Source organism: Elephantulus edwardii, unplaced genomic scaffold (assembly GCF_000299155.1).
Source record: "Elephantulus edwardii isolate Elephantulus edwardi_28Jun2011 unplaced genomic scaffold, EleEdw1.0 scaffold00020, whole genome shotgun sequence".
Lineage (NCBI taxonomy): Eukaryota > Metazoa > Chordata > Mammalia > Macroscelidea > Macroscelididae > Elephantulus > Elephantulus edwardii.
Genome location: NW_006399770.1, coordinates 27933141 through 27959149, shown reverse-complemented (window position 1 = coordinate 27959149; position 26009 = coordinate 27933141). Strand labels below are relative to the sequence as shown.

Genomic DNA, 26009 nt, shown 5'->3' with positions numbered 1-26009 from the left:
CTCCATCATTTTACAGATGGAAACTGATATGCAGAGATTCTAAGTCACTTGCATCAGATTCTTTTTGTTGTTAGGTGCCATCAGGCCAATCGTGAATCACAGTAATGGACCTGGACCCTGCCCTATCCTGTGCCATCCTCATCATCTCTGACATACTTGAGCCCATTGTTGCAGTCACTGTATCAATCCATCTCATCGAGGGTCCTCTCCTTTGCTAATCTTCCACCTTTTCAGCATGATGTCCCTTTCCAAAGGCAAGTCTCTCCTAATGTTGTTGTTAGGTGCTATCGAGTTGAGTACAACTCATAGTGACCCTAAGAACAAAAGATCTGAACCCTGTTCTAACCTATGCCATCCTCATAACTTCCTGATAACATGCCCAAAATATGTGAGACTAAGCCTCTCCATCCATGATTCTAAGAATTAACCTGACTGCACCATTTCCAGGAGATATTTGTTTGTACTTTTGGCAGCTCATGGAATATTCTGTATCAAAGTCAGGATTTGACCTCAGAAATCTAATTCCAAGGTCCACACTGTTAACTAGAATCCTAGCTTCTTTCTGCTAATGTCAAAGGTTAGGTAGAATTTTGTTTATGTTTAAATGAAATGTTCATTCTTTTTCATGAATGTGTGACCAGTGTCAACACACAAGAATGTTAATAAAAGTATTTTAAAAATTAATAAAATGTAAGGGCAATAGTATGATTGAAAAAAAGAAGTTATGTGTACAAAAGCTTCTCAATAAAATGGGGAATGTCTTCAAAGATTAAACACTTTATTAATCTGCAGAAGGAGTTAATCCCATGTTTTACAATTACTTTTTTCCAATAAACTGTTAGTCCCTCACATTTATTAAGAAAAATTTTTTCTTTTTGCGTTCTAAAAACACCTTTTCATTTTTGTCTAAAACTAAGAAAAAGTATGGGATATTAGACTCTAACACTCTTCTTATAATTTATAACTACATGAGAAACTTCTTTATGTTAATGTAATGGTTTTTTAAAGCAAACTTAAAATTCCTAAAGAGACTGTCCTGTTGCATGACGCTTTCTAGAATATTATTCTTTGAGGGTACAGGTGATTTTTAAGTGTTCAGTCTTTCTGGAATAAAATTTCACTAATAAGTAGGTTTATCACAATGGATAGGAAGATCTGGTAGCCTAGTGGCAAGAAGCTGCCTGCAATCCTGAAGGTATGAGATTCAAATCTACCAGATGTTCTGCAGGAGAAGGATGAGCAATCTCCTTCTATGGGATTAACTGCCTCTGAAAATCTCCTGGGGGGTCAGCTGTGGGTCAGTTCCCACCTGATGGTACCCAACAACAAAAACACTTCATATCCTGAATAAAGGAAGGATTTAAGTGAGAGAGCCTTCTTTTAGAAATGTGAAAACAATTCCAAAAGAGAATTCCAAACAGAATTCCTAATGACATTAGTCAACAGTTACGACTCACTTTATAATATGAGAGAAAGATGGGCAATCTCCTCATGTGATTTACTGCCTCAGAAAACCCTGTGGAGAGTCAGCTATGAGTCAGTTACTCAACAGTATGTAACAACCACAGCGTTACTTTACAAAAGACCTTTCAGTATTTAATATAGTTATACTACTTTCTTTGTCCTTTGAATTTAAAATGTAAGAAAATTTTATATTTAAAATAAAAGCATATACTCTTTTTACAGTGATATATTTGGGGAGAGTATTTCCTACATAACTGACCAACGAGTTAAGTATTACCAATGTTTTCAGAGGATGGATGCCACCCTGTTGTTCTAGATAAAACTAAAACAATTTTACTTGTGTCTTAGATGACAAACTATCTAGAACTTCCTCACACTGGACTCTGTAAGACTAAACCACAAATCACTGTTGTTTGGTTAGTAAAGGCGGCTTTTGCCTGAGCTCTGTATCAAACTACTATGCTTACTAAATAAGGAAAACACCAAACAGCCTAGAAAGCACAGATCAGGCAACCTGAAGTCTTCAAAACTTTGCTACCATCTATGGTTCAATCTATTGATATAGTGCAAAGACTGCAGAAGGAGAGGCTGGGATCGTGTGGGAGTAAATGAAAGGTAGGCAGGAAGGGTAACAGCTCAAGTTGGCAGGAGGAGTACCTCAGTGAGCACTGGCAGAAAATGGGGAGTATTTTTTGTTACCAAGCTTGATTTTGGCCTCTATACAAAATCTATAATTAGGCAAAAAAAGCATACACAAATTACATACCACATATGCCAAACAGGTTGAAAGACTAAAAGTTTTATATTTCATTTAAAGGCAATTAGTTTTTAAAGATAAAAACTCATGAAAGTACGTTGTTGTTGTTGTTATGGGCCATCAAGCCATTTGTGACTCACAGTGACCCTGTGTACAACAGCTCTCAACCTGCTCTATTCTGTGCCAACCTCATCGTCTCCAATACAACTACCCACCTTAGCCCAGTCACTGCGTCAATCCAGCTCATCCGGGGCCTTTCTCCCTTGCTCTGTCCCTCCACCTTTCCCAGAGTATCTGAGACAGAGCGTCAAAAGGGGGGCTATACTGCTACTAATGGGAGCTCTGGTCGTGTAATGCATTATGCTGACCAAAAGGTCAGTCGTTCCAAAGCCCAGCTGCTCCTCAGGGAAAGGTGGGCAGACTCCTTCTGTAAACGTTTGCTGCCTCAGAACCCAACTGAGGGTCCCTGCATGTTGGGATCGACTTGATGGCAGTGGGCCTGCTTTGGTTTATCCTGCTGCTAAAGGAGCCCTAGTGGCACAGTGGTTAAGTGCTTGGCTGTTAACCAAAGAGTCCACAATTCAAACCCAGCCAGCTGCTCCATAAGAGGAAATCTGGCAATCTGCTTTGTAAGGATTACAGTTAATCCTGTGGGGCAATTCTATTCCATCTTAAGGGGTTCTAAGAGTTAAGACAGGGTTGCTATGAGTTAGGACGGGGTAGGGTTTCAATATGGTGTTTACAGGGTCCCTGTGAGTCATAGTTAACTTGATGGCACCTAATGACTGTGTTAGAATTAATTTGATGGCACAGCCCACCAACAAAACAGTGCTACTAATTCATTCCTAAGTGCTGATAACATTTATTGAACACAGTGTTCAATAAACGTAACAGTTAAGTGCTTTACATAACAGTTAAGTAAGTGCTTAATATATTCTTTAACTTAATCCTCACCACTTGAAAAGGTATTAGTAAGATTACAAACTGATGCTTAGGTGCTCACGGCTGTCTTATTAGTATGCAGCACAACCAGTGTCAACCCAAAACTTATGATTCAATCGGATGGAATAATTATTCATTTTATTTATCTACAGAAATATTATACTAACTTGTAGTATTCAGAAGCAGTTTCAAATTCACCAAGAAATATATATGCATTTCCAAGGTTGCTATATGCTCTTCTTTCGGCCGCTTTATCTCCAAATTCTTTCGCAATAAGGAGACGCTGAAAGAGAGTATTCTGATTAGATACAGTCATAATAAAGACATAAGAATAAACTAATCACTGTTCAAAACGTGTACGGGAAAAATGACCTCCCATCTTACCTGCTCATGAGCTATGACTGCATCCCTGAAGTTGCCAAGGAGGTAATGAGTGTTTCCCAGATTCCCAAAGGCACGTCCTTGGGCTGCCCGGTCACCTAACGCTGTCACTAATGATAAGTTTTCCCTAAGTGATAAGATATTGTGAAAAACAAATTAGGAAAATGTTATTAACTTAATTTACAAATCTGCTTTTATTAGCCAAGAAAGTTTCCCATAAAATTAGCACTCTAGTGTGCTACATTTTATTTGTATTCCATTTTTCATTTCTTTTTTTCCAATGTTGGAGATTTTCTTCCCTCACTATACCTCTCCCTCCCCTAACCCTCCCTGCAATGCACACCCCTTGTTCCAGATCGTTGTCATCGTGTGCTACATTTTAAAGATGTGTGATGGCATTTGTTTATAGGAAATTTCCTATGATATTATAGAGGATCTTCACTGAACAACTGAGGAGGTCTGTGAGCAGAGTTAGGACAGATTTCCTCTTAGAACTCCTATAGTTCAGAAATGCTCTAAGATTCTGTATTTACTCTAAATAATTTAGGTTAACCATTGCTAGTTCTTGCCACTAAGTGGCACTGGTCTGCAGCTGAAATGAACTTTTACAGAGGAGATTATACCAGGAGAACACCGACACATTTTAGCAACTGCTTTGAGGGTTTGTTTTTGCCTGCTGGACTGCAGAAGGCCTGGTTGCGCAGTGAATCAAGAGTTGAATGCTAGCTGAAAGGCCAGGGTTTGAGTCCAGCTGCCCTCTGGAAGAAAGATGAAGCAGCCAGCTCCCATAATGAGATTCAGCCTTGGAGACACCAAGGGACAGGGTCACTGTGAGCCTGAATGCACTCAAAGGCAAGGAGGTAGCCCGACACTTCCCAACGGGCCAAACTGCCAAAGTTATGACTAGATAAAGAAGGAAGAGCAGATTCACTGGCTGCTCGGTTGGGCCCAACAGGCTGCTTCCTGCTACTCACTCATAGTACTCCACGGCCGCCTGCAGAGCGTCTCTCACTTCATCAGGAAATTCTGCTGTGTCCTGAGGCCCAGGGAAGCCAAAACTTTTCCCTTTGGCGTGATACACATTTCCAAGGTTGTAAAGGGCTCTTGCTTCTCCTACCTGGATGGTATCAGCAGAGTTTGAATTTAGAGGCCAGGGGTTAAAATGCTTACCACATGTATGGGAAAGAAATGTTTTCTCTGGCATCCATGCAGAATTAAACAAATGATTAAACAAGACAAGCTTCTCATTATGTCCTTTTCCTATTTAAAAAATTTACTATGTTTTCTTTTTCTATGAATATTTACATCATTAAATTTTAGATAAATGACAAAATAATGAAATAGTAATAAAACAATGCAATTTTTTGGTTTGTATTTTTTAATTTTTTTTATAAATTTTAATGAATGTTTACAGAGACATAGGGTCAATCATTCATTGTTGCACTATTCTCCCTGCCCACCTCCTCCCCCAACAATTCACTCTTCTCCTTGAAAAGTAAAAGAAAAACTCTTTCATTGTTATGCAATCCCTCCCCAAAAGTCCACTCCACAGCAATTTCAAAGAAAATATTTGGGCTGCTGTCTCACATTTCTGTATTACCTTGTCATTAAGCTCTCTGGAAATATCCAGGTGTCGTTGACAACAAACAATAGCTTCATCAAAATTCCCAAGAACTTTTAAGGTATTTCCCAAATTACCACTAGCTTTGGCTTCTCCCAGCTGGTCTCCTATAGTCCTGTGGAAATGAAAAGGGAAAAGAAAATGGTATTAAAATATAAGGCAGCCACAGTATAGTTAGTTTTCCTAGAGGATAATTGATATGCTTTTAGAGTAAGAACCATTAGCCTTAAAACCTACTTTAAATAAAAATCTAAAACTCACATTTCTGTATTTAAATTTAATTTTCAGTCACTTAATTAAACTCTTGGGTAATTCCATCACTATTCATTCATTTAATTAAACATTCTGTTCAGCCTAAAGATTAGTTTTTAAAAAGTGGATACTATTCAGCTAGAACTCATTAAAGGGATTTTGTTTTTTTTAATGGAATTAAAACATTTTAAAACAGTTAATTTAGGGAAGAAGAATATTAAAAGGATTAAATTAATTACCTTGCAAGAGTTAAATCATGATGATGGTATTCTAATGCTTTGGCGTAATCATGCAAATAGAAATAAGCATTGCCCAGCTGGCTGTAAATAGCACTAAGTGTTTTTAGGTCCTCAGTTCCAACTTGCACTGCAGCTTCAAAGAACGACACGCCAGCACGGCAGTCTCCTGATTTACACAGACGTTCCCCTTCCAAGGCCAGTTCCAGGCAAGAAGCTTCCATCCTACAAAATTACACAGGGTAGACATTTATAACACAACACAACACAACACAGCATTACAACTGTATCTCATTATTTTTTAACTTGCAGCAACAGAATTTAAATGCTAACTGCATGGCTACTTCGGATACTCCGTTGCCTCTATAACTTGTGCTTTATATATATGCACATAAATTATATAGACATATAATTACTGATGATGAAACAAGAAGAGCTCATTTGCCTTTTCAAATATTTCTGAACTTCAGATATCTGTCATGTAAGTTGGCTACATAACTTTATATGTTGCTTATACTTTACCAGTAAGTGTCTCTAAAGCAGTATTTCCTAAATGGTTTGAATTGTGGGGAACCTATGATTTTCTTGAGAGTATGGGGAGAATAAAGGGTGTCTGGGATTGTGAGATCTGGTGATTGATTCTGAGAAGCAGTATCAAAATGGAGAAAAGATTGAAATTGTCAACAACTTCATCCAAGTAAGGATCCACAACTAGCAGTAAGGAAATCAGGAGACATATTGCACTGGGAAAGGCTGCAGTCAGGGACCTCTCCAAATTACTGAGCAGCAATGATGCCAATTTGAGGATTAAGGTGTGCCTGATTCAGGCCATGGTCTTTTCAGTCACTTGCTGTGTATGTGAGACATGCACAATGAGTAAGGAAGGCACAAGAATTGTTGTCTTTTAACTGTGGAGTTGGAGAAGAGTATTGAGTATCTTATTTATCAAAAGAACAAACAGATGTCACTTGGATAGGTGACGTTAGAGTGTTCCTTGAAAGTGATAAACTTTCATTTCACATACTTGGGGCATGTTGCTAGGAGAAACTATTCCTTAGGACGGGATATCATGCTTGGAAAGGTGGAGGGACAGCAACAGAAAGGAAAACCCTCAGCCAGACAGATGACTCAGTAACTGCCGCAAGGGGCTCTAGTGTGTCAGGAAGGGATGATGCAGGACAGGACAGGGTGCAGATCTGTTGTTCACAGTGTTACCATGAGTCACTAGACTCTATGGCACCTAACAACATCACCATCCAGGCGATACATTTACTTATCCATCAACCCCACCACATACTATGGCACCTAACAACATCACCATCCAGGTGATACATTTATTTATCCATCAGCCCCACCACTCCACACACATACTTTCACACATATGAATATACTTTCTCATCTTTTCACCAGATAATGACTCAGTGATTTTCAGATATTCTGTATCTGTCCCTGTATTGAAAAATCCAGAAGAATGAAATCACTGTGGCTCCATCTAGAGGGGGTGGGGGCATCAGGTCCCAATACGTCAGGCTTGGAGAGACCCTACCACAGATGAACACACTGTTTCCCCTCAAACATCTTATGATTTCTTCTGTGACTACGTACTCTCTAATGAATTGCTTAATGTGTTTCTATACATTGGCAAATTATAATTTAAAATAACTTAACTTTAATCAAAGTATTATCTATGAACCTGAGTTTGATATAAAACTTCTATTTATGTTCTAACACGCATCAAAGGAGTTCTGGTAACTTCATGGTAGAGCTGAGCTACCAACTCAAAGGCATCTGATTCGAATCCATGGGCTACTTCTATGAAGAGAGATGGTCAATCTCTTCCCATCTGATTTACTGCCTTTGAAAACCAGCTGATGGGTCTACGTAAGTCAGCAGATGGCTCATATCACACATTGATACAAATGTTGTTGTTAAGTGCCACTGAGTCAAGCACGACTCATAGGGACCTTATGAACAAAAAACCTGAAACTTATTCTATACCTATTGTCATTTTTCTAAGTTCATAGAGTTTCCGGAGGCATGTTGTTTAGGAAGTGGATGCCACTCCTGCTTCCAAGCCTGTCTTAATCTGGAAGCTCCACCAAACACTCTCCACCATGGGTAACCATTATGGCATTTGATACACCAGTGAAACAAATATGTAACTATGAAAATAAAACTGTGAGTACAATCACTGCACGCATTAGCACTGGAAAAGATGACCATCCTTTGGAAAACTCAGATTTAGCTCATCAAGCACTTCAACTTTGGGGGCAGCACTAAACGGCTTCTTACTGAATCTATAGTATGTTTTTCAGCAAACACAAACGCAAAAGCCTCAAGTGATTTGAATCCACTAGCCATTCAAGAAGAGAAAGATGGGCAGTCTCCACCCATTAAGATTTACAGCCTCTGAAATCCAGCAGAGGGTGGGTTGCTATGAAGCAACACCAACTCGAAGGCTGTGTGTCTGAGCATTGTTTTTGACAACAATGGGTTTGTTAATTAGCTTTCAGCAACTTCAACAGAATATGTGTGTGTGCGTGTGTACACACACACACACACACACACATCCCTAGGCTGTAGTCTTCCTGAGGGCAGGATTGTCTGGTTAACATTAGTGAATAGTTCTCACCCCTGATGGTACAACAGCAAAGCCCAATTCCTAGTCCAGCATCCCACTTTCTGGAGGTGAATCCGGTTATCAGTATTTTTAAATCACACTGTTAATTTTAATGCACAATTCAATACAGTATCCTGATTGACAAGAGAGTCAATATTTCACTGTTAGGAATTAATCCTAACTGGTATTGCTTTAAAAGGAAATGTAAATAAATTAAACCACCACTCACCATAAATGTATCCACATCTGACTACTGTGGAACTAATAGCAAGTTGATTACCATGTTTCCTGACACACTATCTTTTAGTCTATAAAATGTCATGGCTCTTTAAATGACAACAGATTGTAAAGGTAAGAAATAGTTCTAATAAAGCTAGAAGAAAATTCTAATGAAGCTAAGATGAGCAAAGTCAACTATTAATTCAAAAGTTCAAAGTAGACTTCTGAGTTCAGAATAAGAAAAAATTATGAAATCATCTTTCACAAGTAATTTTCAAGTTTAACATTCAGCCCTTTTTATAATAAAATAATTTTGAGAGTAGCTACTACTTATTCACAGACTCATGATTCTCACTTCATTTTATGGATTTATATGCAAATAATACGACTAAACCTTGATTTAAAACTCTGCTTCAAAATTAGAGCATGTCAATTAAAGAGAATTTGAATTAGATCAAGAAAGGAGGACTTAAAGGACATAAAAAGGTAAATTGAATCAGCGAGCTCAAATTCCTGTATTTGTATTCTTCATATCATTTGACAATAAGCTTGCTTTTGTCTTACACAAAATCTTTCAAAACTATATTCTGAAGATAAAATATTTTATCAAAGAAAATAAGCATACTGTTAAAGATTTTATCAGGTTACTGGAGTATCCTGTGTGAAGAGAAATGAGTCAGTAAAAAATTGATATTCCTTAGGAACAGGGTTAAGGACCACATCTGAACAAAGATAATATTATATATTGTTGTTGTTCTGTGCTGTTGAATTGCCTGTGACTCATAATGACCCTACATACAATAGCCCTACACTCTGCTCTATCCTGTGTCAATCTTGTTTTCTCTGACACACCTACTCCCATTACCTCAGTCACTGAATCATTTCATCTCATTGAGGGTCTTCCTCTCCTGCTCTGTCCCTCCACCCTCCCAAGCATGATGTCCCTCTCCAAGGACTGATCCCTCCTTGCAACATGTCCAAAGTATGTCAGACAAAGCTTCAGAATCGTTGCCTCCAAGGAGCAGCCTGGTTTCACCCTCTCTTGGATGAACCTGTTTGTTCTCTTAGCAGTCCATGGTATATTCAATACTCTTCTCCAGCACCACAGCTCAAAGACATCATTTCTCCTATTATCCCTAGTCATTGTCTGGCTCTATCATGCATACCAAGTGTTTGCAAAGACCATGTCCTGTATTGGCACACCTTATTCTCCAGACTGACATCATCACTCTTCGGTACTTTGGAGAGGTCTCTGACAGCAGATTTTCCCCAATGCAATATATCTTTTAATTTCCTGGCTGCTGGTGTCAAGAGTGTTGACTGTGGAGCCAAGCAAACTAAAGCTGTTTACAATCTCATTCTCTTCACCACCCATCACGATGCTGCCAATCAGCCCAGTGGTGAGAACAGACATCAGAAGAGACTCTGAATATTGCACTAGAGTGCTGAAAAGCCAAAGCAGAGGGAAGAAATCAAGATATTAAGGAGCTAAAGAGATGATTTCAAAGGACAGCAAGGGAAGACAAAGTAAAGTATTACAATGAGATGTGCAAAGAGCTGGAGTCAGAAAATCAAAGGAGCCAAACTTGCTCCACATTTCTTAAGCTCAAGGAACTGAAGAACAAATTCAAGCCTCAAGTTGCAGTACTTACAGATGCTTTGGGCAGAATATTAAATTATCCAGTATTAAAAGAAGATGGAAAGAGAATATAGAGTCATTGTACCAAAAGGAATTGGTGGACACAGAAAAATTTCATGAAACAACATATGAGCAAGAGCCTGTGGTGATGAAGGAGGAAGTTCATGCCGCTCTAAAAGAACTGGAAAAAAAGTAAGGCCCCAGGAATTGACGGTATACCAACTGATATATTTCAATAAATAGATGCTGCCCTAGATGTGCTCACCAAGTTGTGCCAAGAAATCTGGAGGACAACCACCTGGTCAACTGACAGGAAGAGATACAACCACCTGGTCAACTGACAGGAAGAGATATTTGTTCTAGTATATATTACGTAATTATATAATTGGTTTTTATAATTTGCCATCTATCCCGTTTGAGCATTTTGTCACATATTGACTTGCCTTCTGTAAACTCCCTTTCCTTTGATTAGTTCTTCAAATATGTTTCCCCATTTGATATTGGCTTCCTTGCCTTTTCTAATCAGTTTAAAGAGTTCTTTATAAATTAATGATATTTATTCTTTTTCTTTCATATTTATTGATAGCTATCTTTATCTTCCCAACTATTCCTATTATTTAAATTTTGGTTACATATTTAGGCATGAAAGAATTTTTTTTAAAAACCAAAAAGAGATTGATAATCCAAGTCACAGTGACTTCACGTGAGCTGAGTAGAACTACGTTGCAGGCTTTTCAAAGCTGTGACCTATAGGAGGCAAATTTCCAAGTCTGTCTGTCAAGGTGCCTTGGGGTTTGTTCAAATCACCAACCTTTTGGTTACCAGTCAAGTGCTTAATTGTTTCTACCACACATGGCTGTATACATATATTCACTGCGAAGAATTGACCCTCAAGCTGGAGAATGAAGGAATTAGGAAAGATCCTAATTGACTTGAAAAGATGGGGTAAGAGCAGGCATAGATCAATGGTGATTAATTTTATAAAACACAATGTACATGATCATTTGAAACACAATGTGAATGTAGGAATGTAACACAATGTACATGAATAATACACATGTAAATGAATTTTGTATGTAAACCAATATAAAATAAAAATAATGAAGAGAGGAAAAAAAGGAATTTATCTTAAGAATGTATCCAACACAAATTCAAACAGAGAGATGTAAAAGGATGTTCACAGCAGCAGAAAAGAAAAATATACAATCTTGCAAACATCTTAAAGTGTTCAACAATAGAATTCTGGTTTCAAACATTACATGCCACTATACAAGAAAATAGGGAACTCTGGTGGCCTAGTGGCAAGAAGTTGTGCTGCAATCCTGAAGGCATGCTGCTGTGTGGGAGAAGGACGGGAAATCTCCTCCCATGCAATGAAGTGCCTCTGAAAATCTACCAGAGGGCCAGCTATAGGTCAGTTCCAACTCGACAGTACTCAACAGAGAGTGGGGAGCTCTTCTGGCTCTGGTAAGGAACTGCGCTGCCAACCTGAAGGCATGTCGTTTGAATCCAACAGTTGTTCTGCAGGAGAAAAATGGGCAATCTCTTCCTGTGCAATTTACTCCCTCTGAAAAGCAGCTGGAAGCTCAGCTATGACTTGGTTCTAACTCAGTGGTACAGAACACCACCACACAGTATTAATGATGGTGCAGGATTTTCCAATTTTCTTGAGAGGAAGATAAGAAGTCACAACAGCTCAGGATGATTGAGCTTCTTGGTTGGAAACTTAGAGACAAGGTCAAACTGGCCATTTATACGCGAGGCATTTAGAAATAAGTTTATAGCTGTGTTTGCCAACATTCACATAAAGCAGACAGCGGTATCCTTCAAATAAATAACTTCATCATAAATATTTTACCTTCGAGATTTAAACTTAAACAGCATTCTGTTCAAGCCATTGACTCAAATGATGTTGTGTCCAGCAACATTTAACCATAGGATTAATTTTGTCTTAAGAGCTATCCATTTTTTAAAAGGAGCTTTACAGATTTATCATTAAAACACAAGCAATAAACAGAAAACCCTGCTGCTTTTATACTAAGGCTTCAGAGGAGGGCTCTTTGAGGAGAAACTGCTTTAGTAAAATTATTTCCGTAACTAATGGTCTAGATACAGTTAAAAACCTTCTAGCTTATAATTAATTCTAAGCTATGTAGTGGTTGTAATATAATTTTGTAGAAATGGAAATCAAAATTGGCAAATTCCCCCCCGCCCCCAAGCCCTAATAAATATATCTAATTACAAAACTGTTAGTAGCTAATCAGGGCAGGTTAGTTTATACATTTTTTAGAAGGTCATTAAATAGTAACAGAGAAAGTAATGTCATATCCTCTCTGTGTCTATGACAGAATAGAATTACTTCTTTGTTTACTAGGTGGGTTGAAACAAAGAACATACTCAGACTTGGAAGACAAATCAGGAAAATATGTTTCCTTTACAATATATCCCACATATAAAGCCTCTTTTACTCTTTCCAATGGTTTACCTAGTCATATAATCAAGGAAAGAGCTTTTCTATTAACTATAAACAAACATGGCATTACTATCCTTGACTGAGATATTGTCATTTTTTGTAATAGTAGATTGAGCATTTTACTTTTAATTCCTCAATTTCTATGTAAATTTATGACATCTGAATTTATTTTAACTTTTTCCTTCTTCATTAGCTTTTGACCTTTATCTTTTTTACTGCCTTAAATTTGACTTCTTGTGTTCATAGCACATCAGTGACAGCAGGATTTAAAACCTTGATGCAAAACCGTCTTAAATGATTTACTCAGATCCCCAATGAGATGGACTGACATGGTGACTTCAGCAACATGCTTGAGTATTTCAGAGATGGTGAGGATGACACAGGATAGGATAGGGTTCAGGTTGGCTGTTCACAGGGTCACTATGGGTTGCCAAATTATTGAGAAGTAACGATATCAGTCTGAGGACTAAGGTGTACCTGATTCAGGCCATGGTCTTTCAGATCACTTGGTATGCATCTGAGAAGAGGACAGTGAATAGGGATGACAGAAGAAGATCTGACGCCTTTGAGAAGGGCTCTGAACATCCCAGGACAGCCAAGAGAACAAACAAATATGTCTTGGAGAGGGTGCAGCCAGAGTGCTCTTTGGAAGCAAGGATAATGAGGCTTCACCTCACATACTTTGGGTATGTTGTTAAGAGGGGTTATTCCTTGAAGAGGGACATGATGCTGGGAAGGGTAGAACATCGGCAAATGAGAGGAAGACCCTCAACCAGGTGGTCCGACACAGTGACTGATGCACTGGGGTGGGGTCTAACATGTCAGGAAGTATTAGGATAGGACAGGGTTTAAGATCACTGTTTATAGGGCTGCTATGAATTGTACTCAACTTGACAGCACCTAACACCAACAATATATCCAAATCAGATTCTCCCTCAAACGGCTTCTACTCAGGCACCGGCAGAAAGCTTCCATCACCAGTGCTGGGCCCTAAAAACAATTTTATCCCCTCAGTTCATCACACAGATCTCATTCTTCTCATTTTATTCTAAGGCAAAGCAAAACAAAACAGAGCAGAAAACCTAAACTCACTGTTGTCCGGCTGACTGCCACTCAGCTGCCCTCCCCCTGGTTTCTGAGGCACAGGAGGAGTCTGCCCACTTTTCTTCCTTGGAGCTGCTGGTGGGCTTCAAATGGCTGACCTTCTGGTTAGTAAGGCAACATGTAACATACTATGCCACCAGAGCACCTTAATTTGCAAAAGTAGGGTAAATTGCTATGATGTACAATTTTTTTTTGTAATGTAGCTTCAAAAGTGAATTTAATTGTTGCAGGTAGTGAAGATTTTAAACTTTCTAAGAATGATTATGATAGTGGAGAACTGGAATCCAACAAAGGGCATTTTGGTCCTATGCACTATGTGAGATTTAGTCCTGATGGAGAACTCTATGGCAGTGGTTCTGAAGAAGGAACATGGAGACTACTGCAAACTGTTGTAGAAAAAAACCACATGGTCTTTGGAAATGTGTGCTTCCTGAAGAAGACAGTGGTGAGCTGGCAAAACCGAAGATCAGTTTTCCAGAAATAACAGAAGAACTAGAGGAAAATGCTTCAGAGAATTCAGATTCCATCTATAGTTCTACTTCTGAAGTCAAAGCCTGAGCATCAGGTATATGTCAGAGAGAGTATACAATCTACGGATTAAACAAGGAGAGAGAAAAGCATCAGCCTACCAGGGTTACTCTCTGCTGACAGCAAATGTGCAGTAAATCAAGGGGAGTATGAATTAGCTGCAGCACTGGCACTTGGTATTACCTCTAAGTGAAAACTCAAGAGCATCACAAGAAGGCGGGGGGGGGGGGGGGGTTGTGACGCTCTTGTAACACGACAGCCTACTGTCCTTAAGAATGGGTATGTGTGAGCCAACATCCAATTCCTCTTAGTACAATTAGATTTCTTGTAGCTGTTTACGTTATTAGGGGGAAAAAGACAATTGCCTATTCTTCTGACTTTTCCCTTAAAGCAGAGACTTTTGCTTTAGTTGAAAAGAAGAGGGGACACATTAGAAAGTAATTGGTTTAATTTCTTTTCATTGTACACTTCTGAACATCATCTATTTATTTTCAGTTGTCTAAATAAATTGGCTCTTAAAACATGGATTTAACATACACAACAAAGCATGTACAGCTGGACTCGCTAGGACTGAACTGTTTATATAGGTCTTGCATGCTTCCAGCCTTTGATAGGCGGCTGCTGGAAGGTGCCACTGAGCTGACTACAACTCAGAGCAACCCTAATTACCCTTTCATGAACAAAAGTTCTGACCTTGCCCTACCCATAGCCCTTTGTCATGATCTCCATCGTGCCCAAGCAGATTTTGTACTGGAGTTACTGTGTCAGTCCATTTTGTTGAGGATCTTTTCGAGTTCTTCATTTAGTGAGAAATATTTCCACTTTTCACCTTTAGACCAGATAATGCTTTAGGTAGGTTCTGGCTTTCCTAGGTTTTACTATTTTAGATAAAATGTTACTTTCAAAAGAACTCATTTTGAAACTGATGCTCAGACAGATAAAAGTGACCTGCTTAAAGCCATGCCCTTGTGGAATTGAGAAGTGAAATTCTGTAGATGTTTTCCAAACGCAGTATTTCCACCACTCTACATTACAGGTAGTTCCTGGGTTAGCAACAAGATCTGTTCCTAACTGTGTCATTAAGAATTTGTAGGTCAGTTGGTACAGGTGTATACAGTTCTTAGTTTTACCAAGAGGGAGCTTTGGGTGGCCTACTGGTTAGAAGCTGCACTGCAATTCTGAAGGCTCATGTTTAAAACCAGCAGCTGATGATGGAAGGAGGATGGACAACTGCCTCTCATGTGATTTACTGCCTCTGAAAACCTACCAGAGGGTTAGCTATGGGTTGGATCCAACTCTGTGGTACTCCACAACAACAACTTGGGGTAAAATAGGTCTTTGGGGGCCTAGTGGTAAGGAGGTATGCTGTCAACTCAAAGGCATGAAGTTCAAACCCACCAGCTGCTTGGTGGGAGAAAGATAGGCAATCTCCTCCTGTTTTGCCTCTGAAAACCCACTGGAGGGTCAGCTATGGGTTGATTCCATCTCAAATGTACACACAACGACAACAATGGACATACAGAGAGCTCTCTCTGGTGGTGTGGTCCAAAGAAAGTTGTACTGCTGACCCAAATGCTGACAGTTTCCAGTGGTTCAAACCCACCAGCAGTTTCCAGGGAGAAAGAGAGGCAGGCCCCTCCTCTTGCAATTAACAGCCTCAGAAACCTGATGGAGGGTCGCCATGAGTGAGAACTGGCTGGACAGCAGTGAGTTTATTTATTATTTTAGTGTAAGAGGAAGAGCGTCTGGAGTAATCTGTCAGGTGGATAACTGAAAAGTTAGCAGTTCAAATCCACCTGCCACTCTTTGGGAGGAAGATGGGTGGCCTTGGGAACTGGATGGAAGGTCTCCATGAACAGAACCAACTTGACAATAGTAGGTTTTTGTTAGTGCAAGAAAAGGCTCGCAGTCTCTTCAACAATTTAAAATATGCAGCAAGTAAAGATGATTGTGATTAGAAATCTGTTACCAGCAGGGATCTGTTCATTTATTTCAAAGGGAGAGCAAATTTATATAACATTAAAAGGCAAATAGGAACTGTCCATAAATCAATGTTCACAACCCAGGGACTACTTGTACTTCAAACTACATTGCAGACAATACTATTATTAACACTACACTTGCTTAGTAAATTGAAGAACTTAATACTAAAACTATATTCCTTTAAAACTGATGTGTGATAGTCTCATTTTTATAATATATAAAGTACCAAAATGCTTACTGTTAGAAGATTTACAATCTGGCTTTATTTTACTATCCATTTCTTTTGCCCTTGCCAAATATTTCAGAGTTTTCTGAAATCCCTTTAAGGTCTCTCAGTATGAAAAGAAAACCTTCCATTTCAAAGTTATAATATTATTCTAATGTAGCAATTCTTTCAGGGACAAACAGATGTTTAAACATATGTTAAGTATTTACCAGAGTAGAAAAGTAGATTCTACTAAACAATGATGCCTAACAGGGGGTGCAAACCATTACTCTCATTTACCTACTGGAATGATACAACGAATATACATAATTCTGATCTTAAAGCAATGATGACACCAAGCATATTCTTAACAAAAACAGAGGATGGGAAGATTTTCCTTGGTAAAGTTCTACACCAGTGAGTAACCACGCTTGACCTGTGCTGTGTCGCGGAAAAAGGACAAACCTCAGGTCTTTCTAGAAGTAGAGATGCAATCATTCCTCCTGATCCACTGCTCTTACTTTTATTAGGAAGCAACCTACTCTTTAAAATGCCCATCCAGCCCAGATAACCATCTCAGTGGGATCACTTTACAGTTATGTCTCAGTCCACTGACATTCAATGGATGTTCTGTCACATGTGGATGATGTGCCCAACAACCTAAAGGAACTAATGGTTAGACAAGGGAAAGGCAAGGGAGGAGAAGGATACAGTCACAGGAACAGATACCCTGAGTTTTAACATAGTAAATTCTAAGAAAGCTATATGCACAAGATGCTGTGTGAATATAGGGAGGATACAGAGCCTAAATGATAAAGTTTAGAAAGGGTTTTCAGGAGTTCACCCCTGAGCTGAATCTTAACTTTTGAATATAAATGATTAGAAAAGCAGGAAAGGATTGAAGGCAGTGGGTATAGCACAGCAAAGGCACTAGGACGTGAACCAGCATGGCATATGCAGGGAACCAGAGGTAATCACAGGTAATGACGGGCAGGAAGGAAGGTCGTTAGGAGTAGGCAGAGCCCACATAATGGAAGAACTGGTACGCTATGTTAAACCTGGATCTGCTACCCTAAGGCATTAAACAGCCATTGTGCCTACTGTTAACATATTTTAAAAGGATTTTCAAGAGGATAAGAAAAGAATAAAGGTGCTAAAGGTCCTATGCACTAGTTGACAAGGGACATGATGGGGGGCTGAAATATAGCAGTGGGGAATCCAGATGAGAAGATGGATGTGATAAACACTTAGGAAGAAAAACTGGCAGGGCGTCAAGAGGGCGAGGACATACCTTATATTAAAAGGTCACTTCAATTATGCTGAATGTCTTCATTTTCCTTTATTTGCAATTTTTAATAGAAATGCCTTCATCCTACCTTCAGAAACGTCCTTAGTATCATGCCTTAGCACGAGCCACCAATTCCACAAGATGACTAATCCTTCACTATTTCCTCAACATGCTAACATGTTTAAGATTTAGGAGTACAGATCTTCACTCATTAGAGATTCTGAATTCTAGTCATTCACTGCTACAGAGTTCTGTTAATAATTAGCTTATAATAGTTTGGTTAAGTAATCTATTAGTACCTAATAATTTTGCAAATAATTGTCTTCCATTCCAATTTTATGCTTATGTTTTATGGTTTAGAGTACTGACACTGAGTACAAATGTTAATGTCCTGACCAGAATTTCTAGAACAAATTTTAAATGGTAATGGTGATGCAGCTATCTTTGTATAATGCATAACTGTATCAGAATGCTATAAAACTATTTTGTTATGAAATAATAAACTGACTATTGGCCTAGCAGGTTTAAAAAGCATCTGCTCATTTATTAAACTTTAATACTCATTTTTTTAAAAAATACCCATTCTTTTAAAAGTTCATTTATAAAAGATTACCACTTAAAAAGTAAAACAAACTAGGTCATTCAGCTGACCAGATAAGAGAGCCAACTTTTATTACCAAAAATTTAAATATCCCATTTTTTAATTTTCCTTATAATTATAGAATATGAAAGAATATCTAATAACCATTTTTCTAGGGACCATTAATAATAAACTGTTAATTGATCTCTACTAGTATTTTCTCATAAAAACATTACAACAATCATAAAGAAAAAACTGTTAAAAGAAGTACTAACTATAGCTGGGCTGTTTGAATATTTCAAACTTAGAATTTAAATAGCTGGCATCATATGTATGTTTAAATAAGGGTTAAAAGTCACCTGCTAAGAAAGCAAGAATCTTACCTGTAACGAACATGAAAAGAATGGTCTTCTCTCATGCTTATCAAATTTTCCTCCATCGAGTCATATTATAAACTGAGTGAAATGTGAAATTATTTTATTTTGTCCCAATCCAGTTCTTTAAATGTAGAATTAGTTGCAGAACATTGTCCAGTTAGTGTGTTAATGAGTTGGTTTTAATATATCCTAAGCTCCTGCTTCTTCTTTATTAATTGTGAAAGGAGGTCAATGTCAGACAGCTTAAAGGTTCAAAATGTGTCCCAAATCCTGGCATCTCTGGCCCTTTCAGCAGCATCTCGGCAACATTTCTGCAAAAGGAATACAAGATGCTTTGCTTGAAGTCCTATTTTCAAAGAATAACCTATAGTAACCCCTAGCTGTACATAATCACATCGCTAACTCCATGGGCTGCGGTCATGTCCATCACCTCCAAGAAACAGCACAGGGCTTAACTGCTGCCACAGGGCTTCTAAGCAAGGACGTGAATACATGGCAGGCACTTCAGTTTCACTTGTAAAACTGGTTTAAAGTATAATAATTTTATGTAATATTTTCCATTATAAACAGAGTGATATCTATATTAGTATCTAAGCCCAAAAATAATGATCTAGTAAGCTTTTAAAGCATGCTATAAACAAATACAATAAAACATCAATAATCATTTTAACAAGTTCTAAACAAATTCCACAAATTTATTTCTTCAAAGAAGGTATTTGTGCAGATAATTAGGCTACAGTCTATTAATCTACTCTGATAAAAAGGTTTTTAAGATTTTTTTTAATTGAGTACATAGAAAAAAATTTAGGAAGTATGTGACAGTAAAAATAACAGACATAATCAACATTTATGTAACATTAATTATTTATGAAGAACATTCCCAAAGTCTTTGAAGTCTCTGAGTACTCTGATCTAACCCATCCCCCTTTGTCCTGTAAACTAATCTCTAAAATGAATTCTACTTATCATTCTTTTGTTTGTCTTTATAACTCTGACAAAAATGTTTGTATAGCCTTAAGTAAGATACTGAGTTGCGCAGGCATGTGAATTTATAGAAACCGAATAATATGTTTTCATCCTGTAACTTGTTTTCACATTGCCCTTTTCTGAGTTTCATTTCTTCTTGTTCCATGTGGTTAAAAGTTGTTCGTTTTCCTTCTGAGCTTTATTTTGCTGTTGTTGTTGAAGACATACACAATAAAATACACAGCAATTAATTTCTATGTGTACAATGTAATGACACTGATTACGTTCTTCACGTCACACAAGCATTCCTACTCTCCTCTCTCATTTACAAAAACTCACTGCCCGTTAAGTTTTCCCTTTCTATTTTTAATTGATATTTTAATAAAAGTTTACAGAAAATTTGGATTTCTATTCATTCAATGTTGCAACATTTCCCCCTCCCCAAGTTAGCTTTTCTCTTTAAAAAGATTCTTTCATTGTTGCACAATTTCCTACACTCCGCCCCCCCCCCCCCCCAATTCTCTCTCTTTCAAGTTGCTGTTGTCAATTTGATCCCATATATGCAGTTCTTAGAAGAGCTTAATGCTCAGGGCCAGCCTTTTGTACTAGTTAAGCTTAAAATTGTTGTTCAGGGGTAAGATGTCAGAAGGTAGTGTTATCTTAAGCTTTAAAGACTATCACAGTTTCAGGGTTCACCCACCCTTTGTGGCTCATTAAAGTCTAGAGTCTGTGAGCATTTTGAAATTCTGTTCTCCATTTCCCCTCTTTTGGTCAGGATTCTTCTGTGGAATTTTTAGTTGGGCACAATCCAGTTCTTCTAGTCTCAAGGCAAAAACAGTGGCTGCTTTTGGGGGCAACGAGGCACACAACACTCCTCCTCCTGATTCTCCTCCTTCCTCTATTGTACCAGGTAAAAAGATCAATTGTTGTGAAATTCATTCATTTTTACCCAGTGTCATATCCCATTGCACATTAAATATATTTTTCATTCTGCTATTGATGAGCATGTGGACTGTTCCTAGTTTTCAAAAAGTTATTAAAATAATTACAATGAACACTGAAATTAAGAATTCATTATGCTGGTTTAATATTAGGGCAGATATAGGTAAAAAGAATCTGTGAACTAGAAGAATATCTGAAGATATTATTTAGACTGTATGCAAACATAAAAAATACTGAAGAAGAGTTCAGAGGAAGGGAGGGAAAAATAAGAGTGCCCATCAGCACTGTGGGAGCTCTGGTGGCCTAGTAGAAAGGAGATGCGCTGCTAACCTGAAGGTATGTGGTTCAAATACACTAGCTACTCCACGGGAGAAAGACGGGCCATCTTCTCCAGTGTGATTTACTGTCTCTGAAAACTCACTAGAGGGTCAAGTATGTGTCAGTTCCAGTTTGATGGCACAAAACAACAACAACAACAACAGAGTTTTAACAGCAGAAAGAAGAGTAAAGGCAGTTTCTATAGTGATAAAGACCAAGAATATTTGAGAGTTCTCAGAAAAACACGAACATGAGATTGAAGAAGCATAATTAAGTTCTCATCCATTTGCATCACAGAGAAACTAGAGAACATGAAATACATAGTTATGGTAACTGTTCAGACACAAATAAGGAAGAAACATATTTGTAATAATGTCAGAACTCATAGCCGACCATGACCTGAGTTTTCAGAAGCTGCAAAATGCAAAGGACAAGAGGACCCATCTTTCTCCTGTGCAGTCATTGATGGATTCGAACAGAGAGGTGTGGCCTTAGCAGTACAACTCGCTATGCACCCAGAGCTAATAAATACAACAGTAAAATTCTAGGCTACTCAAGTCAGTTAGTTCAACATCTTACACACTACTCCCAAGAAGGCAGCTAATGCTAATCTGCAATCATTTTTTTAGAAAGGTGTTTCACTTTTCTTTTCTCTTCCTACCTAGTTGTCCTGGTTCTTCCTTCTATTGCCATATGCAATAAAGCCCAATTCCTCTTTTACATAACACTCTTTTTAAGTATTTCGGCTATAACATAACTAATACTTCGTGCTCTGGAATATCAGAGTAATGAATACCTCTTGCTGTGGTAAATCAGAGTAACTTTAGTAGGACACAAAGCAGTAAGGTCCTGCCAGAAGGAAGGAAGTAGAGAGGACCAACCTCAGGAACACTAACAACATTTTCTGGAGAAAATTAGGTTTTCCTATTAGGAACACTTCTGGCATATAAGATACACAAAATACTACTCCTCTCATTCCTCCCCTTAGCTGACAAAATATAGAAAGATAAGTAACAATTATTCATGCAATAAGCCTCTCTTCTTTTCTAGTCCATTGCACCTCTTTCTCCCCAATATTGTCCAAGGGAATTAATGTAGATATTCTGAGGAGCAGAAGAATAGGTAATTATGCTGGAATTTAATTTAAATATTTTTCTTAACCATGAGAATATAATGCAATTACAACTTTGCCAATCAAAAGAAGTATGCTCATTACATAATTTTAAAAATTTACACATATACCAAAATTAATGGACACATTTACAATGAAGTTGCAAAACATCTTACTTGGGTAGGATTATATAGAAAATGCTTTTTAACATAACTAAAACAAATAAGACAGAATATTCTTCTCTATTTTAGGAAAACTTATAATATGGTTTTAACTATTCTCAAAAGAAGAATATTCCCTAAAAAGTTACTTTTACATTACAATTACCAAGAAATATTTACCTTGAAGTTATTCATTGAACAACAAGCAATTCTTCATTCAATGATTCATACTGCAAAGATTCTGTAACTAATTGAGTTACAACATGTCCTGTCACGTTCCACATTGCTGTGGTGCCTTCTAGTCATGGCCTCACCTCTCATGGCTGATTTTAGAAGTAGATTCCAAGGCCTTTCTTCCTACTGTTTTACTGAAGTTCTACTGAAGCCTCATGTCAGAAAGCTGTATCAAATCAGTATGATGGTAATACCCATGGATCTACTGAAAGATGGGCAGTGGTGCCCTGGCCAAGAATGGAAACCAGGCCTCTCATATGGAAGGCAAGAATTCGGCCACTGCACTATCCCTGCCTCCACAGAATTAACAAATACACTTAGCACATAGCTTATATATCACCAGTGTGAAATTTGCAATAAACACTAAATTATGGATTTGTTAATTAGGATAAGAAAAATATAATGACACAACTGGGAACTGGAGCAGAAAATATGCTTTGAAAGAACACTGGGAGGTCATTAAGTTTAACCTCTGCCCTCCATTAAGATTTACAACTCATAATTTGCCAGAATACATACCGCCCTTAGCAGCATCTGACAAGTTTGAAGCAATGCTCTAAACACTTTACAGCTAATGAAACTGCTATTTCACCGCATCTTGTAGTCTGACCGTAAAGAAATTAAAAGCAACCATTTTTTCCATATTCCAGAAAGGTGGTATATGCTACAGAAAGATCACCCAGTACATACTCTGACTGTTTAATTATCTGATTGCTATTGTTACTGTGTGCCACTGAGTTGGAATCAACTTATAGCTGAAGCTCCAGTGATTTTTCAGAGGCTGTAAATTGCATGGAGAAAACTGCTCATTGTTCTCCCTCTGAGCAACTGGTAGTTTTGAACTACTTATCTTTGTGTTGGCAGTGTAACTCTTTGTCACTAAGTGATCAGAACTACTCCCTAATTACCTGATTGCTATTATGTGTTGTTGAGTTAGAACCAACTCATAGCTGACATTCCAAATGGTTTTCTGAGACACAGGAGGAGATTGCCCATCTTTCTCCCACAGATCAGCTGGTGCACTTGAACTGTGTGCCTTTGGGACTACAGCACAGCTTCTTACCAATAGCCCACCAAAGGGTAGATTCTGGTAAGGTGACAAGATATGGTGACTTCAAGGCACTGTTCAAGGCAGAGATCAGAGTAGATAACAAAGCCTGGTTCTTGATGAAGTGTGACCCTGCTCTACCTCAGTGGCAGTGAAAAGTTTATAAACTAAGGAATGGAGAAAATGAAGGACAGATCGCTAAATTTATGTCTTCTGTCCTTCTTTCAAGATACCCACACTATTTGTTCCTGTCTGCAACTTAAAAACCAATCAGACATTAAATGAAGTTTACTTTCTTGCCTCTAGATTGTTGTTGTTGTTATGTGCCATCAAGTCGCCTGCAACTCATAGCGACCCTATGTATAACAGCCCTAAACTCCATTCTGTCCTGTGCCAATCATACCATCTCTGATACACCCATCCCAATTGCCCCAGTCACTGAACCAATCTACCTCATAGAGGGCCTTCCCCTCCTGAGCTGTCCCTCCACCTTACCAAGCATGATGTCCCTCTCCAAGGACCGGTCCCTCCTTACAACATGTCCAAAGTATGTTAAATGGAGCCTCTGAATCCTTGCCCCCAAGGAGCCACCAGTTTGACCCTTTCCAAGATGAATCTGTTTGTTTTCCTAGCAGTCCATGGTACTCTCAATACTCTTCTCCAGCACCACAGCTCAAAGGCATCAATTCTCCTTCTATCCTTAGTCATTGTCCAGCTCTCTGATGTATAACAAGTGATTGCAAAGACAATGGCCTGTATCAGATGCACCTTAGTCTCCAGAGAGACACCATTGCTCTTCAGTACTTTGGAGAGGTGAACTTAAATTCTTGAAATTTCTCTTATCCTAATATTTTTCTCTAATATATAATACTCAGATTCTCGAAATCTCTTCCAGCTGTAATGTTCCAAACCAGATATAGTAGCCTTTGATCAATTTGGGCAGGAATAAATAGATGCATGAAGAAAGAATGAGGAGCCATTTAAAATAAAGTTATTGTGTTAGAATTCAAGTATATAGATAAAACTCAAAACCCCACATCACTATAATAATCCACATTATTATAGGGATAATATAATAGGGTGCCAAAATACACATTTCTAGAATAAAATAACTATTGAAACTAATTTTCTCTCAAAGTATATATGCATTCATAGACACTATTTTTATATGGCCTACATATGGATTTCAACTAACCCAAATGTGTTTTTCTAATTACATGTTAACATAAGATAAAATGGAAACAGGACCAAGATTTAGTATGTCAAATATGAGGAACAATACACGCAAAAGCAAGAGTCAACTCAATTCATTGCTGAGAGTCAAAACTGACTCATCTTGACCCTCACGGTTGTGAATCACCTGATGAGATGAGATGAGATGAGATTAGATTGTCCATCTTTCTCCAAAGAAGCTGCTGGTAGATTCAAATTGCTAGAGACATGACCTTTTGGGATTATGCCATCAGAGCTACCTGGCTAGACATAGTAGTAAAAGGCATGTAAGAAAAGTATAAAAAAAAGTCAAAAGGTATAATGAATATAATGTAACAGAAATCACCAGTCTGTGCCAAGAAATTTGGATGACAGATACCTGGCCAACTGACTGGAAGAGATTTGTATTTGTCCCCATAGCCAAGAAAGCTGATCCAAGAGAATGCTGAAATTATCAAACAATATCATTAATACTACATGCAGGCAAGATATTGCTGAAGATCATCCAAAATTGGCTAGCACAGTTAAGTGACAAGGAACTGCTAGAAGTTGAAGCTGGGTTCAGAAGAGGCCGTGGCACTAGGGCCAACACTACTGATGTTAGAAGGATCTTAGCTGAAAACAGAGAATACTAGAAGAATGTCTGTGTTTTGTTTACTATGCAACATCATTTGACTATATGAATAATAGCAAACTATGGCTAACATTGAGGAAAATGGCAAACATGCTTATATAAAGAGCTGCTGTATGAACAGAGCAAAGAAACACAGCATGGTTTAAAATAAAGAAGAGTGTGTCATGGCTATATCTTTGTTTCACACCTATTCAGTCTGTATGCTAAGCAAATAATTCAAGAATCTGGATTTTATGAAGAACAATGTACATAAGGATTGGAGGAAGACTCATCAACAAACTGTATTATGCAGATGATACACCCTTACTTGCTGAAAACTGGAAGGACTTAAGATTCTTGATACAGAAAATCAAGGATTCCAGGCTTCAATTATAAAATCAAGAAAACAAAAATCTTCACCATAGGGCAACACCATGTTAGAAAGAGAAAAGACTGTCATTGTTGATGATTTCATCTTACTTGGATCCACAATCAACATGCTGGTACTAGCAGTCAGGAGATACATGTTGTTTGTTGTTGTTGTTAGGTGCTGTTGAGTTGTGGGCAACTCATAGTGACCCTATGAACAAAAGGCCTTAGCACTGTTCATAGAGTTTCCAGAGGCAAACAATTTAAGAAGTGGATGCCACTCCTGCTTCCAAGCTTGTTTTAATCTGGAAGTTCCACCAAACACTGTCCACCATTGGTAACCATTATCACATTTGACACATCAGT

At 38.1% G+C, this 26009-nt stretch overlaps 1 protein-coding gene across 1 annotated transcript in view; it reads right to left on the bottom strand.

The window, feature by feature from the left end:
* Window positions 1-18980, bottom strand: part of GPSM2 (G-protein signaling modulator 2) — a 43012-nt gene extending 24032 nt beyond the window's left edge. The window contains exons 1-6 of the mRNA XM_006882468.1: window positions 18676-18980; window positions 5657-5878; window positions 5145-5280; window positions 4519-4661; window positions 3548-3671; window positions 3331-3446 (exon numbers count right to left, since the gene is read on the bottom strand). Coding sequence (XP_006882530.1) covers window positions 3331-3446; window positions 3548-3671; window positions 4519-4661; window positions 5145-5280; window positions 5657-5878; window positions 18676-18731 — 797 coding nt within the window. The 5' untranslated portion in view covers window positions 18732-18980. The remainder of the gene's footprint in view (window positions 1-3330; window positions 3447-3547; window positions 3672-4518; window positions 4662-5144; window positions 5281-5656; window positions 5879-18675) is intronic.
* Window positions 18981-26009: the final 7029 nt, after the last annotated feature.